The sequence below is a fragment of the Pinus tabuliformis genome, chromosome Q (assembly GCF_031772625.1).
Source record: "Pinus tabuliformis cultivar Carrire ecotype Pingquan chromosome Q, CPIR1, whole genome shotgun sequence".
Taxonomy (NCBI): domain Eukaryota; kingdom Viridiplantae; phylum Streptophyta; class Pinopsida; order Pinales; family Pinaceae; genus Pinus; species Pinus tabuliformis.
Window position 1 is genome coordinate 1,133,350,275 of NC_142296.1, and position 21,066 is coordinate 1,133,371,340.

The window sequence follows — 21,066 nt, forward strand, 5'->3', positions numbered from 1 at the left end:
GGTGTAGGCTCCATGCCAGGGAAAAACCCCTTCCAAGGGGAAAACCCAGTAAAAATCTTTTCTTCTTATAGAATCAGATCAAAGTGAGAAATCTAAGACCCAAACACCAAGACCAAGACCTCCCACAAGACCCAAGTCAACCCTCCTTCAAAGCTCTTTCGACAAGTCAAAGTCAACTCAAGTCAAAGCCTTCCATTTTTGGTCAAATCTTTGATTTTCGGCCCTTGCAACTTCACATGTGTGAGAGATTTAGGGCAGAAAAATGATGTTAGACCTTCGTTCTCTCTCTCGTCTTCCTTAGACCTTCACTCTTCTTTCTTGGTATTTCTCTCTCTTCTTCCTTAGACCTTCACTCTTCTTTCTTGGTATTTCTCTCTCTTCTTGGCACAGGGACTCGAACTTGCTTGCTTATTCCAAAATGAGGTCAAACTGTCCTCTATTTATACAGATCTAGAAGGTTGAATGGGTCCCTTCCAGGGCCGACTTGGTCTTGTGGGGACAAAATTGATATTTTTGACTCAAATAAAAATATATTTCGACTTTCTTTTCAAAGTTCAGTTTCACTTTTTTTTGGAATTTTCTATTTCATGTGTGGAAATGCCTTTAGGCAAATTTTGAATGTAGCATGACAATGAAGTCTTGGACATATAATATATATCTATTATTTGTTGATTTGGGGTAGCATCGGATGTGCTCTAGGCCTCAAATTTTGCTGGGAGGCTTGGGCACATGTCTTCCAAAGAACCTAGAAACTGTTTTGGGAAATTCCACCCAGAGACAATTTTATTAAAATAATTAATATTTTTAATGGGACCTTAAGTCTAAACTTAGGCAATGAAAAATATTAATGGGTATTAATCTAATTGTGGGTGTAACTTCTAGAAGAAGACGAGGATCAAGCTAAAATGATCCTAGCTATTGATTAGCTTTCAATCTGGGCCGATGAATGTCAACGAGAAGATTATTTAAGGGAGCTTGAGGGTTATTTGGAAAACACACTGAGAGATCAAGACATCGAATTTCTGAAGTGAGAAGTTCTCAGGAGGAAATTTTGATCGAGTAGATTTCTTGCAGTAGAGGGGTAGGGATAGTTGGGTTGGAGTATCTTCTCCAGAGCTCAGGGTACGCAACAAAGAGAGGCAGAGAGACACCAAAGGGGTTAACGTTGAGCTAGAAGGACCCACGTAGAGCTTGACGCTCAGCCAAAAAGACTCACACAGAGGCAGCTCAGTCACCCCCGTAGAAGTTCAATTTTTGTAGAGGAGCTGACATTTCTAAGCTGGGAGGGCTGGAAACTGCTCCAAAAGGCAAGACGTTTCCCAGTTGATTTGATGCAGAGCCTTAGAGAGCTCCATGCAGGCCCACATAGTTACTGCGTAGAGGCAGCATAGTTGTAGCTGGGGACAGTTGATTCAGCTGTCGGAACAGTCAGGATTTGTCGGGTAGAGTGAGGTAATCTCATGATTCTTCTCTACCAGTTGTATTTCTCTGTAACTGGATTGTCGAGAGGGCATCCAAAGTTTTATTCAGAAACTATTGCTTAATAATATAAAACCCTCAAAGCTCCTGCAATGGTTTTCCCGCATTGGGTTTTTTCGGGGACATTTGTCCAAAAATAACGATATCATTTGTGTTGTATTTTCTTTCTTGCTCAATCTCTTGTTTCCGCATATAATTTATGTTAGTTTTTTGTAGCATCGGAAGTTCTCTAGCCTTGAAAATTGGTGGAGAGGCTAAGGCACATGAGTTCTAAAGAACAGAAACCGTTTGGTGAAATTCCACCCGGATTGTATTTTATTAAAATAATTAATATTTTTAATGGGTTTCTTAAGTCTAAACTTAGGAAAATTAAAATATTAATGGGTTTTAATCAAAATATGGGTGAGAATGATCTAGAAGGCAGATCAAGTCATGTTTTAATCTTAGCCATTGATTAGAGACTTAATCTCGGCCGCTGAAGTCTCAACAGGAAAAGTATAAAGAGGCTTGGGGTTCATTTAGAGACACACAGAGAGATTGAGGAAATCGATTTTCTAAGGTGAGAAGTTCTTAGGAGGAAAATCAATAGGGGAGATCTTGCAGCAGAGGGGTAGTGAGATTCCGGGAGAAGGACTTTTCGATAAAAAAAGGGAGAGAAAGGACAAAAAGACGTCCAGATGAGGGTTGACGCAGAGGCAGCGCAGTCAGTGAAGGGAAGTCGAGTTTTTGCAGAGGGAATTCGAAGCTCAGGTGCCGGAAGCTAGGGTGTGAGACTGGAGGCAAGAAAGTCGAATTCTCAACCAACAGAAGATCCAAAGCAGAGAGGCAGTGTAATACCCAGGAGGGGTGATGCAGAAGCTGCCTAGGGTGACACAGTTCTGCGCAAAAGCCATCAAAGGGTGACGCAAAGCCTCTAGAGTTGAGGATCAGTCGCTGATTCTCTAGTGACAGGGTGAGATTATTTCACTAGTCTTTTGTCTAGTATTTTCTCTGTAAAGGATTGCTAGTTGAGCATCCTAGATTTGTATTCAGAATTTTCTCCTACATAATAATAAACCCTCAGAGCTGTTGCACTGGTTTTCCCACATTGGGTTTTTCCGGCAACTATTTTGTCCAAAAATAACTGTGTCGTATGTATCTTGTTCTTCGCTCAGTTTCCTTGTTTCATGTAATCAAATTTAAAGTAGTGTAAGTTGCAGAAGTAGCTTACTTCAGTATTCAGAAGAATAACTTGATGAATGTAATTAAAATCAAGTAGGAGAAGTAGATTTAGATTTGCTGCAGTAGGGGTTCCTTGAGGATTAGGAATTTTCACATGGTATCAGAGGGTTGATTTTGAAACAGGAAGAGCAGGTCCAGCGCTGAGCAGAGAGGACAAAAGTTGCACTTGGCAGCGATTCGAATCCCCTTGAAGGGATTACGCAGTCCTTGCCGGGAAGCAGGGATTCCAAGAAAATATCTCTAAGAGAGTCGACAGAGAGGTACAATTTCCAGTTCGTGAGTTCGCAGAGGCAAAGGGAATGACGTAGAGCCTCAACGCATTGCTTGAAGGGCGTAGTTTCTGTTAGGGCAGAAATCCGTCGAGAAAGAGCAAAGACACATAGAAGGGGAATTTTCTCCTAAGAGAACTTTTTTGCCAAAAAGTTCGAATTTCTCACTCGCTATGCAGTTGAGCAGTGCTAAGCAATGACTAGAGGAGTTAGTTCGACAGTTGGGTGAGATGGCATCGCATGAGCTCAGAGATTAGGACAAGTTGGAAGGAGCTTCCAACTATGTCACATGGAAGACCAGAATCTTAGTTGTGCTAGAGGAGTACGATCTCGAAGCCTACATCAAAAGTGTTGTAGTTGTTCCTACTGACAATGATCAAAGGAAGAAATGCAAGGTCGAATAGGGGAAAACGAAGAGGATCATTCTCGATGGAATTCGAGATCATGTGGTCTCACACTTGCAGGGAAAGGATACAGCCCGAGAGATGTGGGAGGCTTTGTCTTCACTGTATGAAGGCTCTTCCAAACAACGGAAGATGTACCTAGAACGAAAGTTGATGCGGACATTGACGCAGAAGGGAGAAGGGGTTAACTCCTATCTTCAACGTCTTCATGATACTAGAGACTAGCTTGCTGCAGTGGGGTCAACTCCTCATTCAACTGCGATGGTGAGGATAGCCTTGAATGGAGTCTTGGATGAATGGCAAGTCTTCGTCCAAAGCATATTGGGTAGGAAAAGACTACACTCATGGGAGGAGATGTGGGAAGCCCTTCAACAGGAGGAATTAAGGAGGGACCTTGTAAAGGTCAACCTCAATGGTAGTAGTGGGAGTGGCACAAAGATCAAGGAGGAGGAGGAGAACATAGCTCTAGCATCAAAGGGACAACAGAAGTGGAAGGAGGACATTTCGAAGGTGAAATGTTTCAGTTGTGGCGAGATGGGCCACTATGCATCCCAGTGTCCTTCGAAGAAAAAGGATAAGGACGAGAAACATGATCCTAAGGCTACTCCATTAAAGATTGATGAAGATGAGTTTGCCATGAGTTCCCATGCATCTCTAGGAGGGAAATGGGGTGATATTGAGTTGTAGTCGGGAGGACTACATGTGGGCAGGATCCTTGAGGAGTCCACCTCTTGGATCAATTCCTTGCTACGGGAGCCCAAGATGCAGCAATAGCGAGATGGACTTAGTGTCAGAAGACGCAGTGGATTGTTTGGAGAGATAGATAGCTGGAGACCAGAGACTGATCAGCGCAGTGCAAGGTTGGCAGTAGTGCATAATTCAGCAGCAGCGCAGAAGATTCAAAGAGTCAGAGACTAGAGCAGTCAAATTCCAACATTCATGGTATTATGCTGAGTATAGTTAAGTTCAGTTAATTTTGGATGTTTTTTAGTTGCTTCTCTCAGCAATTGAGTTGTAGTACGAATGCAGTGTTAGCAGTGGCAGTGCTAACAGAATAGCAGATGCAACATTTGAGAGGGAGTTGTAGTATAGATGCAACAATGGCAGTGGTAGTGTCATGGGCAGCAACATAGTGTTGGTGGCGACAACAATGCAGAAAGGAGGTGCTTCAGAGACAGAGCATCAAGCAAGTGGACATTGTTGCTAATGCACTTTCCTCGCTAGGAGGGAGTGTTAGTTTTTGGTAGCATCAGAAGTGATCTAGCCTTGAAAATTGGTGGAGAGGCTAACACACATGAGTTCTAAAGAACCCCTAAACCGTTTGGTGAAATTCCACCTGGATTGTATTTTATTAAAATAATTAATATTTTTAATGGGGTTCCTAAGTCTAAACTTAGGAAAATGAAAATATTAATGGGTATTAATCAACATATGGGTGAGAATAATCTAGAAGGTGGATCAAGTCATGTTTTAATCTTAGCCGTTGATTAGAGACTTAACCTCGTTCGTTGAAGTCTCAATAGGAAAAGTATAAGGAGGCTTGGGGTTCATTTAGCGACACACAGAGATTGGGGAAATCGATTTTCTGAGATGAGAAGTTCTCAAGAGGAAAATCAATTGGGGAGATCTTGTAGCAGAGGGGCAGTGAGATTCTGGGAGAAGGACTTTTCAGAGAATACAAGGCAGAGAGAGGACATAAAGATGTCTAGAGGAGGGCTGACGCAAAGGAAGCGCAGTCGGTGAGGGGAAGTCGAGTTTCTGTAGAGGGAATTCGAAGTTCAGGTGTCGGAAGCCAGGGTGTAAGTCTGGAGGCAAGAAAGTCGAATTCTCAGCCAGCAGAAGATCCAGAGCAGAGAGGCAACGTAATACCCAGGAGCGGTGACGCAGAGCCTCCAGAGCTGAGGATCAGTCATTAATTCTCTAGTGACAGGATGAGATTATTTCACCAGTATTTTGTCCAGTATTTTCTCTGTAAAGGATTGCTAGTTGAGCATCATAGATTTGTATTCAGAAATTTCTCCTGTATAATAATAAAACCTCAGAGCTGCAGCACCAGTTTTCCCGCATTGGGTTTTTCTAGGGACTATTTTGTCCAAAAATAAATGTGTCCTATGTATCTTGTTCTTTGCTCAGTTTCCTTATTTCATGTAATTAAATTTTAAGTAGTGTAGGCTGCAAAAGTAGTTTACTTTAGTATTTAGAAGAATAACTTGATGAATGTAATTAAAATCAAGTAGGTGAAGTAGATTCAGATTTACTACAGTAGGGGTTCCTTGAGGATTAGAAATTTTCACAATTTAATTAAGTGAAGGATGCAGTGTATGTATTACAATATTTACCGTAGGAAACTGCAAGTAATTTGTTTAAATGAATTTAACACATAGGAGTAATATCATCAGTTGCTGTAGTAGGGATTCTGTTTCAGGAATTTTCACATGGTATCAGAGCAATGCAGGTGAAGCAAGAAAAACAGTGCCAGAGAACCCAACGCTGAGCAGAAGAGGGAGATCGAAAAAGTTGTAGGAGGTAGTAGTTCAGAACCCCAGAGGGTTTGCGCACTCCTAGCCAGAGGGCTGAATTTCGAGGCAATCTCTCTCTGAGTGATTCGACAGAGAGAAGGACTTCTAGTTCGAGATCTTGTCGTGGCAAAGGGAGTAGCGCTGAAGTCTCAGCATGAGGAGGAGCTGGTGGGACGCAGTTTTTCTGTAGGCCTTTTTGCTGGGCAGAAATATGTTAGAAGAGGAGAGAAGCACTGTGAGGGAATTTTTCCTCAGAAGACTTCTCACCAAGAAGTTCGTTTTCTCATTGATTGAGCAGCAACAGTGAGAAGTAGAGAGGATATTTTCGACATTTGTGGCAGAAATGGCAACCAATGGCTTGAGGGATCAGGACAGGTTGGACGGAGCATCCAACTACATCATCTGGAAGGCTAGAATGTCATTCCTTCTAGATGAGCATTCCCTTAAGACATACATCGACAGTGTGGTGGTTGTCCCTACAGATGCAGATCCGTTGAAGTACAGAGTTGAGATGGCGAAGGCCAAGAGGATGATCCTAGATGGAGTCAAGGATCATGTGGTGTGTCACGTTGCTAGCAGAGGGACTGCTAAGGAGATGTGGGATGCCTTGGCCATGTTATATCATGGATCTTCTAAGTAGCAGAAGATTTACTTGGAACAAAAGTTGAGATCTGCTCAGATGCAGAAGGGAGAGCATGTGGATCCATTCCTCACGAAGTTGAAGGAAATCCGTGATGAGTTGTCTGCTATGGGGCATACACCTCAGGATTCAGAGTTAGTTAGACTAGCCCTCAATTCTGTCTTAGATGAGTGGCAAGTCTTTGTCTAGAGTATCCTGGGCAGAGCAGCATTGCCTAATTGGGATGAGATGTGGGCAGTGCTAAAACAAGAGGAGCTGAGGAGAGACCTAGTTAAGGTCAAACTTGATGGAAGTAGCAACAGCAGTGGGTTGAAGCCCAAGGCGGAGGAGGATAATCTATCCCTTACATTGAAGGGATAGCATGAGCAACGGAGACGTAAGAAGGACGTCTTGAAGGTGAAGTGTTTTAGATGTGGCGAGATGGGTCACTATGCATCCCAGTGTCCTCTCAGGAAGAAGGACAATGATGAGAAACATGATCCAAAAGCTACGCCCATGAAGATCAAAGAGGAGGAGTTCACCATGACAGCCGAGATACCTCCAGGAGGGAGGTGGGCTGATTTGGAGCTATAGTTTGAAAGAGCTATAGATGGGCAAGATCCTTGAGGAGTCCACCTCTTGGATCAATACCTTGCTACGGGAGCCCATATCATAAGTAGCAGGATGGAATAGTGTTGGATGTTGCCGAGGAGTGTCGGGGAGATAGTTGCAGTGGCTAGGAGCGACAGAGGCTGAACATCAAGAGTAGAGTTGGCAATAGTGCAGATGGCAAAGAGTAGAGGTCAGCAATAGCGCAGTAGATTCAGTGGGTTAGCACAGAGACTAGCAGTAGTCAGTCTTCAACATTCACGTGGTATCACACTGAACACAGTTAGTTCAACAATTTTGGATATTTTTCCGTTGCTATAAGAAATAGTTTGCAGTGCAGTAGGAGTTGGTAATGGCAGTGCTAGCAGCACACAAATGCAACACTTGAGAGGGAGTTGTAGTACGAATGTAGTGTTGACAGTGGCAGTTTCAACAATAGTACAATTACAACAATAGCGCAATAGTTGGTGGACAACATGTTAGGCATCAACAACGCAGAGGACGATGCTTCAGAGTCAGAGCAATATGCAGCAGCAGGATATTGCTAGAGCACATTCCTCGCTAAGAGGGAGTGTTGATTTGGGGTAGCATCGGATGGGCTCTAGGCCTCAAATTTTGAAGGGAGGCTTGGGCACATGTATTCCAAAGACCCTAGAAAGTGTTTTGGGAAATTCCACCTAGAGACAATTTTATTAAAATAATTAGTATTTTTAATGGGTTAAGTCTAAACTTAGGAAATTAAAAATATTAAATTAATTGTGGGTGTAACTTCTAGAAGAAGATGAAGATGAAGCTAAATGATCTTAGCCATTGATTAGCTTTTAATATGGGTCGTTGAATGTCAACAGGAAGATTATTTAAGGGAGCTTGAGAGTCATTTGGAAAACACACTGAGAGATCAAGAGATCGAATTTCTGAAGTGAGAAGCTCTCAGGAGGAAATTCTGATCGAGTAGATTTCTTGCAATAGAAGGGCAAGGATAGTTGGGTTGGAGTATCTTCTCCAGAGCCCAGGATACGCAGCAAAGAGAGGCAGAGAGACACCAGAGGGGTTGAGGCTAAGCCAGAAGGGCCCATGAAGAGCTTGACGCTGAGCCAGAAGGGCTCACTTGGAGGCAGCTCAGTCACCCACACAAAAGTCTTAGTTTTGCAGAGGAGTTCACATTTCTGAGCCAGGAGGGCTAGAAACTGCTCCAGAAGGCAAGATGTTTCCCAGTTGAGCCGATGTAGAGCCTTAGAGGTCTCCACCCAGGGGTAGCGTAGTTGTAGCCGGGGACAATTGATTCAACTACCGAAACAGTCGGGATTTGCTGGGTAGAGTGAGGTAATCTCACAATTCTTCTCTGCCAATTGTATTTCTTTGTAACTGGATTGTCGGGAGGGCATCCAGAGTTGTATTCAGAAACTACTGCTTAATAATATAAAACCCTCAGAGCTGCTGCACCGTTTTTCCTGCATTGGGTTTTTCCGGGGACATTTGTCCAAAAATAACAATGTCATTTGTGTTGTATTTTCTTTCTTGCTCAGTCTCTTGTTTCTGCATATAATTTAATTAAGTGAAGGCTGCAGTGTATGTATTACGATATTTGTCGTAGGAAATTGCAAGTAATTTGTTTAAAGGAATTTAACAAGTAGGAGTAATATCATTAGTTGCTGTAGTAGGAATTCCGGTTTAGGAATTTTCACATTATCATGATTCATATCTCTCTGATTGATATTAAATTTGAAATTTCAATGTGAATATTCAATGTTTTATTTTTCTTGTTGTAAATTGGAGGAGTTCAAAATTGAAAATTCATAATTTGAATTTCATATATATTATAATTTATATAATATATAATATATATAAACTATAATATAGTATATATCCTTGGCAAACCATGCACCCTGTTTCAAAAAGTGACGTACCTGTCCCCATACCCGTGTTTCCTGGCAACTTAGTGAAGAACACTGCTTTGAAAACTTATGCAAGAGAACTTTGGAAGTAAAGATATCCAACCATGTACTTAGTTCGATCAAAGTACTCATGAATTCTCAATGTTGGATACACCACTAATGTATCCACACATTGTCGAGGCCAAATCAGTCAAGTTGAACTTTGGAGAAGTTCATCTATGATCACAAAATGTACTCGTGAATGGGCCTGGAACTCAACGCTGAATTTTCTTGGGGCAAATTCACTGTTGACATCTCTAAAAGAATGTAACGCTTGACACTATTTTCTCTGATTGGGATACTTTGCACATTAAATTCAAATGGAGTATTCACCTTATATATGTGAAACAAAGAACTCAGATAGTAGGCATTCTAATCTTTTCTTTAATGTACTCTCCACAATATGCTGAATTTAAAAGGTTCTGCCAAATTTGTGGTTTGATTTTAATGGTATGGGAAGTTTCCTAACATCTATTGTATTAATGGACATTGTCTCCATAATTTTTTTGGATGGGGCTTATAATTATCTGCTTGTATGCTGTTTTTGTCCTAAAATACAAATTTTGTTCTGTCAGCTTCTACTGTCCATATTTGGATTACTAACTGAAATATATGCTTTCTAATTTTACGTGTGCATATAGATGTAGTTTGATGTTTAAATGTTCCTGTGTTTTAATCTCTGCACTTTGATGATTCCTCCTGGTAATTATTGCATTGTCTAGTTGTTAACTTATTGTGCTGATTACGATATTTTATCATTTAACTGTGGGTTGCCTCTATTTCTAATCCAATTGATTATGCAAATCTGTCATGATTAGGTGGAGACTGTGGATGGATTCAAGGATCTTGAAGTTTCTGCAGGGACGCAACCAGGTGAAGAGTTAGCCATGCGAAATATGGGTGTTCCTAAGCTTAGAAATCCTTCAGCACGTGGTGATCACTTGTTCATAGTGAATGTTTCCATCCCTAGAAAGCTCAGGTTCGTTTGTTTTCTTTTGCTTTTCATTCTTTTATATGCATTTATTTGTTTTGGTATGTTCATGCATTTTTTTTGGCTCCCTTGAACACCTTTATTTGATTAGCCATGAATTCACTGGTCAGATATTATGTCAAATGCACTTGAGTGAATCAACTCATCAAACTTGCTAGTAATATGGACTTTACATCTCAATGAATCAAAGATATCAATTTTCTTGCATATATAAACATTCTATGGTTGTAGATTATGCTAAAAGTCATTAGATAGTACATGTATCCTAGAAATTTTTGAAACCACTTCCATAGAATCTTTAGTTCGGGTGGTTGTAATTTGATCAGATATGAGCCCAAGGAACTCATCATGTATATTGTTCTTGCTAAAGTTCCCAAATTTCAATGGTCTCTCCTATCTTGTCCCTTGATTAAGGAGTTTTTTTTATAGGTTTTACAGGATATGAATAAGCAAGAATCCCCAAGAATGAATAGGCGTCCTTGGGAATTCCATATGAACCTCTAGGCCATGATTGGTCATGATCTTATAAGCACACATGAAGAAGCTTTTAAGGTGGAGTAAATGGGGCAATAGGTGAATGCAAGACTAATCAATCTTATACCTAAAGGCATGAAAAGGGATACAACGGATGTTTGGAGACTAATTACATTGATTAGTGCTTCTTGCAAGGTCCTAGCTAAATTTCTAGCCAAAGGGATCAAATATATGACTGTGAAGTTTGTATTACATGAGCAAACAATTCTTATTGAAGACCACTTCATACTAGGCAATCTTATTATTACTTGGGAAAGTAGTAGATAGGCAAGGCAAATTAACCAAAAGATTCTTTTCTTGAAGATTGGCTTGGACAAGGCCTCTGATAAGAATTTCATGCTTGAAATTTTCTTCTGGTGGGGATTTAGGAGTTTTTTAACTCAAGTTATGAGCATACTTATGTGAAATGGTTCCACCAGAGTCTATTTTAATGGCCATTTGTTAGAGGCAATATCGCTTGAAAGATATATCTAGCAAGGATGCCCCCTAGACCCTAATTATATGTTGTTAGAGCAGAATCACAACTGCACTATGTTATCTTCTTGAAGATGCTCAGTATGGATGCATATTTAAGTCAGTCCTCTTTTAGATGGTGATCAATTACACAATGTTTGTTTTGTGAATGACTTTGATCTTGTCCCAAAACTCAACCAAACCTCTATTGAAGGTGTTAGTGTCGGTCTTGAGCCCTCCATCAGTGATCAATAGCTCTTTGCATATGCATAGGTAGGTGTCTCATTAGTGTCAGTTTTGCATCCCGCTAGGCATGCCATAAAACTGAATGGAGGGCTGGTCTTTGTTCCCTTCTTGGCTTTGCTGGATCAGGTCATACCACAATGAAATTGAGTCATGTTTGTTTTTATTTTTGTCTAGAGGTCCCAGGTCTTAGGTCTAGGGTTTTGAGTCAAAATCACTGCAAGGTCATGAGTTCAAGTTCAGTGAGTGCCCAGCAAGCCAGAAGGAGGTGTGTACATATGTTTCATTGTTATTTTCATCAGTTACAGGTCATTTGATGCCTTGTATTTAAAAACCCTGTTTTTAAGTTCAAGGTCATGAGAAATTTGTAAAAATAAAGAAATTTTCAAAAGTTTTCAAAAGTGCCGGCAACAACCCTGGTTCATTCGCCACAGTCCATCAGATGGTCAACCTGCAAAAAGAACGGAGTCAAACGCCTCAAAAAGCTAATTTCAGGACCAAATCAACTCAAAAACAGTGTTAAAAAGAGTGCAAAAGTGAAAACATTATAAAGTGGGTTTTTCAAGTTAATTTTTTCAAATGTGAGTATATAAAGGCTAATTCCCTCTCAAAAGAGACTCATTGTGCATTTGAAGGCAAGAAAACACAAGGAGAGAGGCAAGAGGGCGAATTTGGTAAGTTTTAGCAGTTTTCAGGCTTTTTGAGGGTGCGCGACCACTCCACCAGGGTGCGCGACCACCTGGGAGGTGCGCGACCACTCCAGCAACATTTCCCTGTGTTAATTTGGTCGGGCGGGACCACTCGAGCGGGGCGCGACCACTCGAGACTGGTGCGCGACCACTCGGCCAGTTTGCTCCAGAACGCATCAAAACTTCAAAACTTTTTGTGATTGCTCGTGAATTCTCTGAGGTAGGCCTCCTTTGCATTGCTAATAATTGTGCCATGGATTCAATGGATGATTATGGTCATTTTTATCATGAGAAATTAATGAAAAGATAGGTTAAGTGATTGTTTGTTTTGCAAGCATTATGCTAGGGTTATTGTTTGTTCTTCAAGGTTTTTTATTCCTTTATTTCCCTCCATGGTTTCCCATCATTATGCACAAATGTCAGAGTGTTAATTTATTCAATCTCATTTGCAAGTAATGCTAAAACCCCAATTCACTTTCCTAAAAAACCAATTCCTCCCTAAAACCCTATTCAAATCCTAATTTCTCCCATACAAACTTACCCAAACCCTAGTACTGTGTCATACAGCAAATATATATGTAAATTGCACAGCAAAAGAATGAAAACAAATATAGTAAAAAGAAAAGAAAATGATGACAAGGCATGCTTATAATCACACAAAAACAGAATAAAAAATATAACTTGCATAGCCTTATAAAAAACAAAAGAAAAATGTCATCTTGCTGTAAATATCAAAGGTGAGAAGCTGTGTGAAAATCATGACAAAGTTTATCAAATGTACCAGCTGCTAGCTATCAAAAAGGAACAGTTTGCTGTGCTAGGGTTTGCAGAAGGGCATGATACATCTCCCTAATCCCAAAACTCTGTTTTTCTACCCTTCCCTTCACCAAAACCCTAATTCAATTGCTCTATCTCTTCCTAAAAGTCCCTATGCAATTGAAATCCCTTTCCCTTTGTCAAAGCATGTAACTGAAACCTTATTTCACCTATGACAAAAAGCATTCATGAAGCTGCCAGCATTGTTAAAGGAACTGCTGTTATAAAGTATAGTTGGCAGAGATTGTTAATGTGTTCCCCAGTCCCAAAATCCGAATTTCCTTTCTCCCTCCATCTCCCTAATACCCTTGATACAAAATATCTCTTTTCCCTTTCAAACTGTCATAAAAACCCTTCCCCTCCCCTATGATCAAATACCCAAAATCCCTGTTTTCCATTAGCATCAAATGGCCATTTTTACATGTGAAAAAACAGAGTATGCTCATGAAAGGCTTTCAAAGACAAAATAAAAGGGAGCAGCCTGTTAATTGCTTGTGGTTGATGCTACCTCATACCCTGATGATCATACCCTCATTCCTTCCATGATGAAAATTTATATTGTCCTTTCCCTTGGTGATCATAACATCTATTTTCCCTAATAAAGTATTTATTTGCAAATGATGAGAGATAGAATGATATATTTGACATTATGTGATTATTTCCTTCAAAGTTCCCTGTTGTTTATATATGTTTTCCCTTTCCTTATGTAAATTCCCTCCCCTAACATTTCCCTCATGATTTTTCCCCTTGAAAACAGCATACTGCTCAGCGTTTTTGCAGGCAGGGCAACAGTCATCTTGGCTTATTTGTTCCACTTTGCTCAATAACATCATGTCAACCACTGAGACTAATGAGCAAGGTGATGACCGATCTTCATCCACGGAGGTTGAGACACAGCGGAGGCCTCGTAAGGGTGGCAAGGGTGGTCACCACAAGAGAGAAGAGCCCACATCCTTGGCAGAGTTGCAGGCTTGCCCATTGGCAGTGACTGGCTTTCAGTACATGTCATGCTATCAGTTTTGCGAGAGGCTTGCACAGATTCAGCATCATAGGGAGCTGGCCCGGTTATTTGTTTTACACCTTCATGACGAGCAGGTCACCCTTGCAGGGGTGAATTTTGTGTTTTCTCCAGAGACTATTTCACTGGCTACCGGGATACCCAATGTGGGTGAGGTGTGGCCAAAGCGCAAGTGGCTGGATTTTGTTTACTTTGAGCCATATGTCAGGCCAACATACATACACAACTTGTCAGGGAACTTTCCTTTCAGATTCCTCCGAGAGGAGTATGCTCCTATCATGCGGCTTATCATGCACTATTTCACATGCGAGGGGAGATTCTCACGGGTATTTGCTTGTCACATCCGCATGTTGATGCACTTCACCAGGGTGAGGATGATGAACATCCCGGCTTATCTCTTTCATGACATTCAGAGGATGGTGTCCGTGTTTCAGAGGCAGTCCCCAGCTCAGCAGCTCAGGAGCTTGTGTCATCATGGTCTCATCCAGCTGGTTGTTTCCCATCAGCTGAGTCAGCAGGGCATTTCTTGGGCAGATTTTATCTCCCGTGAGTTCTTCACACAGCCACAGCCACAGCCAGAGCCAGAGGTCATTCATGAGGTGGGAGGTCCATCACACCAGCCCGAGATTATTGTTCCGAGACATGTGGCTTCCTCACCTCAGGTCACCTATCAGAGAGGTCCTAGGACCTTATTTGCAGCAGCTCGACGAATATTTTCTCCGCAGCAGGTGGAAGGGGTCTCGTCATCTTCTTCAGATCAGCGAGTGTTATCTCCACACCAGGGGGAAGAGGCCTCGCCTTCTTCATCAGCAGAGGCAGTACGGGAGGGCAAGCAGCCCATGATTGAGGATGAGAGAGCTGGTGATACACATGATGATTTCGTTGATCGTGATGCCCGCTCTCCTTCTTCAGATTTTTATGAGATTATCAGGCAGAGAGAGGAGGAGAACCTCGTGTTGCAGCAAAAGCTCCAAATGGCTCAATGGACCATCACTTATCTAGAACAGCGCACCAAACAATTAGAAGAAGAAAAAGAACTTGATGAGCTATGGAGGATCCGCAATGATCGAACTTTGAACCGTAGGAGGCCCGGTGACCCATTGCCTGCTGACCGGGAGTCCATGCTTATCAGTGTGAATGCACACTTGGAGAGATTGTTGGAGAAGGCAAATCGTGACAAAGAACTGCTACGCAACATGAAAACACACTATTGGGCAAGATTGCATGTTTGCAAGGCTAAAATGAAAATTCTCCAAAGGAAGCTGTCAGAGGCCCAGAAGAAGAAGAAAAGGACAAACCCACTCCGTATCTTGGCTGAGGCATCCCTCACTCACCATGGTACTCATTAGCCTTCATCCAGCAGCAAAATCAAAAAATTTTGAGAGTTTTGGGGCATTTTGGAAATTTTTTGGAAATTTACAGGTTTTTGCCTGTGGAGTGGTCTCACCCCCCGCGCGACCACTCGGGAGGACTGCTCGGAATTGCAAAAAGTTGACATTTTTGGAAAGGTTATGCAAAGACTAAAATTACCTATACTTGGGAGAAGCCTGATTTTGAGATTTGAGCCTCCAAAAGCTCAAAATACATCAAAATTTTGACTTTCTGCCCACTTTTTGAGTTGCAGAAAGTGACCTTGGGAGAATTGACTTTTGAGGGGTCAAATCAACTCCAAATCTAGAAATTCCACTTGGGATGGAAAGTAGACAGACCAAGCTTTCCAATGAGCCATCTTGCACCTGATTTGGACCAGTGGAACCCACTCAAAAGTTGCTGCAAAGGGGCGCGACCACTCGAGCAGGGGGCGCGACCACTCGAGCTGAATTTGGCAGTTTTGACTTTTCAGGCCAGAAAACACTGTTTTCACCTTGGTTGATGATTTTTACTTGTACATGATGGATGAATGTATAATTTTCATGGCACATGGATAGATTTTATCTCTCTTTACCCTTCTAGAAGCTTCCTTGATGTAAAAAGTGAATAATTAATGCATGGATAAGTTAGCTAAGTAATAGAGGCAAGTTGTTTGATTACCTATTATCTAGTGCTTAGTTTAGAATCAGTTCAAACTGCTCTTAGGAAGCTGAGCTCGACCCCTAGAGGTGGGGAAAGGAGTTAGATGGTCTATATTATGCCTCCTCTTGCTCATTTTCATGGTTGGACTCTTGTGGGAGAAGTATTATTGCATATTGTACATCTATTACTGCAATTTAAGGAAAAGGAAGGCCAGGGTTTTGCAGACATCATTGTGGATTCTTGTGGATTGTTGTGTTGATGGTGTGTTCTCTACATGTTATTGTAAGTGTGTTTATGTGTTTCCATCTCTTTCTTTGCTGCTAATTGAACAGATGAAGTGTTAAAGTTTGAATTCATGCATGCCATGCTCAGCTTTTAATTTTGTTCAATATCTATGTTTTCCACTGTCTAAAGAGGATTCAAAGTTGTTGTTTGCCCTCTTTAGCTCCTCCTCTATCATTCCTGATCATCCATCTCAGATTAAGGCATCAGCACTCACTCCTACCTTGCCCCAAAGATCCCCTTGCGAAAAATGAGCCCAATCCCCGCACCCTGAATTGCACTCCCTCCAATTGCCACCAAAAACCCCAAAAATCTTTAAAATCAACCTCCCTTATCAATTTACTAGCCTAAAATCTTTATCCCTAATTGGTCAGCTTACCATATTGAAAGATCTACCGAATCTGACCCGAGAGAGCCTTCTCATACCTCGTAGGGCTAGCTACGAGGTGAAATGGTTTGATGTAGCCTTGAGAGTTTGTCTATCTCAGCCTAGGTGAATTCCAAGCGCTAACAGAAGGAACAACGCAGTGTTTGAACTTTGGACATCTTTGCTAAAGCAGTAGGTGCATTTGAAGAGAACATGAAGGTTCATATTACCACGAGAGAGGACTTTCCAGATTGGCTTGTCAAAAGGTGGAAGATTATTGAGCCTAGTTAGATTATAAGATATTTGAGTAAGATCCCTTTGGAATTGGGTATGTCTCCAAAACATATATGGGATTTGGTCTTAAACAAGTTTGAGGGCAAGCCTCTGAGATGGTTCTCCCAAGATATCGCTAGCTGGTGGAATCAACATAACAAATAGAACTTTGGTAGTAGGTGTTTTTTCTACTCATTGCCTCCGTTTTTACTTCTAGTGACAGAAAGCTGGAATTTTTTTTTGAAACAATCATTATGGAGGAAATAGGGATTTGGGAGAGTGAGAACATCCACTTGTATCAAGGGGCATACATACTTTGATCATGGATGCTAGAGGGTTCGATCTTATCCGTTGAAGATGTCCCTTGGAATAACAAAGGGAGGTTGAATGACCACTAAGGAAAAGTAGCACTATCACTAATACCACTCTTTTTTTGTAAGTAATACATGTTAGTTTTGTACCATCAAATAGGTGTTGTAGTCTCAACTTTGGTCAGAGAGGCTTAGAAACACTAGAGCTCCAGAACCTAGAAAATGTTTCAGGAGAAAACACCTAGAGATGGCTCAATTAAGTTAATTAATCAGTAATTAAATTTTTCCTAAGTCTAACTTAGGGAAAATGATTAATTAACAAGAATTAATTGAGAAATGTGAGATTTCTCTAGAAACTCACATGGATCAACTCAGAAATGATCTTAGCCATTGATGAGGATTTAATCATGGTCATTGGTGAGCCAACGAGAGATTATAAGAGGAGGTTGATGGGGTTGGAGCAAAACACATAAGAAAGAAGCCAATAGTGTGAGTTCCTTGGCAGATTGAGCTATCCAACTATAGAGGTCAAACACAGGAAGAGAGTTTGAGCCAGAAGGGATGTAGAGGGGTAGAAATAGTGATTCCGGAGGAGGTTTCCAATTCCAGAGAGTCGGGAGAGGAGGTCGAGTTATTTCCACAGGAGGTTGCACAATAGCCTCAAGGAGGCAATTCGATTTTGCTGAGAAGGAGGTGGATTCAATTGTCGAGAACCTGGATAATTTTCTAGAGGATCGAAGGATCATTTCCAGAGCAGTAGCAGTCAGTTAGAGGCAGATTCGAGGCAAATCTAGGTAGAGTGTGTGAGTGACTGTGCAAGGCTTATGTAGAAGTTGTGTAGAGGAGTTTGAGTTAGCTAGTTTGAGTGGCCAGGCTGAGCCAGGATTTATTGTGGAGAAGGGTAAAATTCCCTCATTAATTTTGCTAGTATTTCTCTCAAACAGGATTGCCAGTTTGGCATCCATTTTATTGTACTTAGAATTTCATTGCTGCATAATAATAAAACCCTCAACTGCTGCACCGATTTTCTCGCATTGGGTTTTCTCGGGGACAATTGTCCAAAAATATCAATATCATATTTTTGTGTGTGTGCTCTATATTTCTCAGTTTCCATCATTTTATTTCCGTAGTGTTTTTTATTGTGAAGAAATTGCAGTGTGATTAATTCGTTATTTTGTCGTAACAAAATAAACTACATAATTTAATCAGTTAGAAGAATTAATTCCAGTTGCTACATTTCAAGGAAATTTTCACATGGTACCAAAGCTATTTTGATCAGATCAAAGGCTTAGAGACAAAGAGGCAGAAATTTCGCAATTAATAGGGAGTCTGAGCGAATTTCTTCTAGGTCTGCGTAGACACTGGCCAGGCAGTTCGAATTGCTAGACAAGGGTTCGATTTTCTAGCTGCAGGTGGCAGGAAGAGTTTGATTTGTTTAGTATGTTAGTTTTTGTAGCATCGAAGGTGTTCTAGTCTCGAAATTTTGTGGAGATGCTAAAACACGAGAATTCTTCATAACTCATAACTCGTTTTTGGAAATTCCACCTAAAAGTGTCTCAATTAGATTATTAGCGTATTTTTAATTATTTTGTTAGAAATACTGAGAGGGGGGTGAATCAATATTTCTTTTCAATTGTTACTTTTACTAGTTAGATCACTTATATTTAGAACATAAAATGAACAATAGAAATAAATGCTTTTATTAATATAATATTTATAATGAATCAAGTACAATATAGGTAAGGCTACAACCCTTGATGAAGACACCCAAGCTCCAACTTGGGATGTGCCAAGCACCTACTTGGACTTTAGTGCAGCTCCGACCTCTAGGGCTTCGACCCTATCTTATCCAAGGCACCAACCTTGAGTTTAGGAGCTTCACTGTAGCCTCCACGCAACATCATCAATGACAATCTTGTCAATTAGAAGGTATCGCCACTGCACTTCATCGTACACAAGCAATGTCTCCAAATCACCTCATGATGTCTTCAATGCATCATGGTCTTCAATGAGGTCTTCAATTAAATCTTCGAAAGGTTGCTTCAACAAAGAGGCTTATACAAGCTCAACAAGAACTTCAATAATGCTCCAATAGTTCTCCAACAAGTATTCAATCAATGCTTCACCAAAATGCTCCAAGCAATGCTTAAGAAGACTTCTCAATGACTGCTTCTAGATTTTCTTCAAGGTTGCTTCAATGTACCAACTCAACAATTTATCTTCTTTAGGGCATCCATTATTTCTCTTCCTTGTATTCACTGCTTAGCCCACAAGGATTTCAGTCCTGGCTAATGAGATCACAAGGGTGATGATAACACAATCCGAAATAGTGGTCTGTGCACAGATGACCTAGCACTATGTTAATGCACAGTCCGAGGTAAGTAATAGGCTTCACTATCTGAGCCACAACAAAACACAGATCCGAGCCTAGAGAGCAGACAACAATCAAGTCTTCACCTAAATCTGAGCATTGTTCAAGCCTTAAAACCGAGCTTCAAGGCAGCAACACTGTTCCATATTGGAGCTCCTACACTTCAATTCCAGTTACTATGTCACTGCTTCATATTGGAGCTCCTACATTTCAATCCGAGTTACTGTGGGTATAACAGAGCTTAATTCGAGCTGCAAGATGTGAGTTACAAGTTTAAGCCTTAAAAACGAGCTTCAAGGCAACAATATTGTTCCATCCTTTCACAAGAGGCTTGTCAATTCTCCAACCCGTAGTCCAGTCAACCCTGAGACACCCTTCCACAATTCTGCCCCCTTTTCCGCAACTTCCATATGTGTATAACCCTTGTTATATGGTTCACAAGATGTGAACTCGATTCTTGTAACACTCGTAGGATCTTCACCGAAAACTCTTGACAAAAACAGAGGTCTAACGTCTTATATATATACCTATTCGTCCTCACAATGAACAGCCATGTCCACATGCGAGGCGACATGAGTTATGGAGGTAAGGTTGGCTCAATAACCAAAATTTCAACATTAATTTGTAAAATCAATAACTTTTAAACTGCTTGGATTTACGCATTGAGTAATAGCTCGTTAGAAAGGAAAAATTAAGCTCTTCAAGATGGTGTAGGTCTCATGGAAGAATTTTGCCTCTAAGGAGGTGAAAAATAAGTTTTAATGTGAGTGATCCTTTATGAGTGCAAAAATGGACTGTAGGGCTTCTTCATGGTGATTCCTTCATTGATAATCGTGTCCTTATCATGTCCTTGTCTTCATAGGGTCATCATTATTATGTCCTTGCCTTCTTCAATGTAAGGTCATCATCATGCTTTCCTTCTTCATCACCTTGTCTCCTTCAACATTATTGGAGGTTTGTCATCATAGGGCATGTCATCATGTTTATGTCATATAGACAGTCTTCCAAGTGTAGTCCACCTAAGTCATCATCATGGTCGACATAAGTGATCATGTAGTCTTTTATCATAGACATGTAATAGCATGATTGACACTTCATCAACTTAAACAAGAGTTGTAGTCATCTTCTGGCATCTTCAAGAATGTGTCATTCAATCACTGCTATATCAACAATCAACTATTGACATCAATGACAACCTAGATTAGCATATTTCCTAAGTCTAAATTTAAGAATAGTGGTTAATTAATCAGAATTAATTGAGAAAGGTGTGAATTGTCCAGAAACTCACACAGATCAATCTAGAAATGATCTCAACCGTCAATTACGTTTTAATCTTGGCCATTGGAGTCCCAATTGGAGATTATAAAAGGAGGTTGATGGGTACATGGAGAACACAGACTTGAGATCAATTTCCTTGGGCAGTTTGATTTTCCAAAGAGCAGTAGTAGTTGTAAGAAGAGTTTGAGCTAGAGAAGGGAAGCAGAGACAGAGAGGGGTAGGGACAGTGAGTTTGGAGGAAGAGATTCCAGTTCCAGAGAGTAGCTTGCAAAGAGGAAAAAATAGCCACATAGAGGTTGACACAGCGGTTGCGCAGAAGTCTCTAGAAGAAATTTGATTTTGCTAGAGAGACGTTGGGTTTCAGTTCCAGAGG

General features: G+C 40.9%; 1 protein-coding gene across 2 annotated transcripts in view; it reads left to right on the plus strand.

Annotated features, from left to right (window-relative positions):
* Positions 1-21,066, plus strand: part of LOC149223535 (uncharacterized) — a 316,798-nt gene that overhangs the window by 170,972 nt on the left and 124,760 nt on the right. For both annotated transcript variants that reach the window (XM_089385863.1, XM_089385865.1), the window contains one exon: positions 9,873-10,033. In XM_089385863.1, the coding sequence (XP_089241989.1) occupies positions 9,873-10,033 (161 nt within the window). The remainder of the gene's footprint in view (positions 1-9,872; positions 10,034-21,066) is intronic.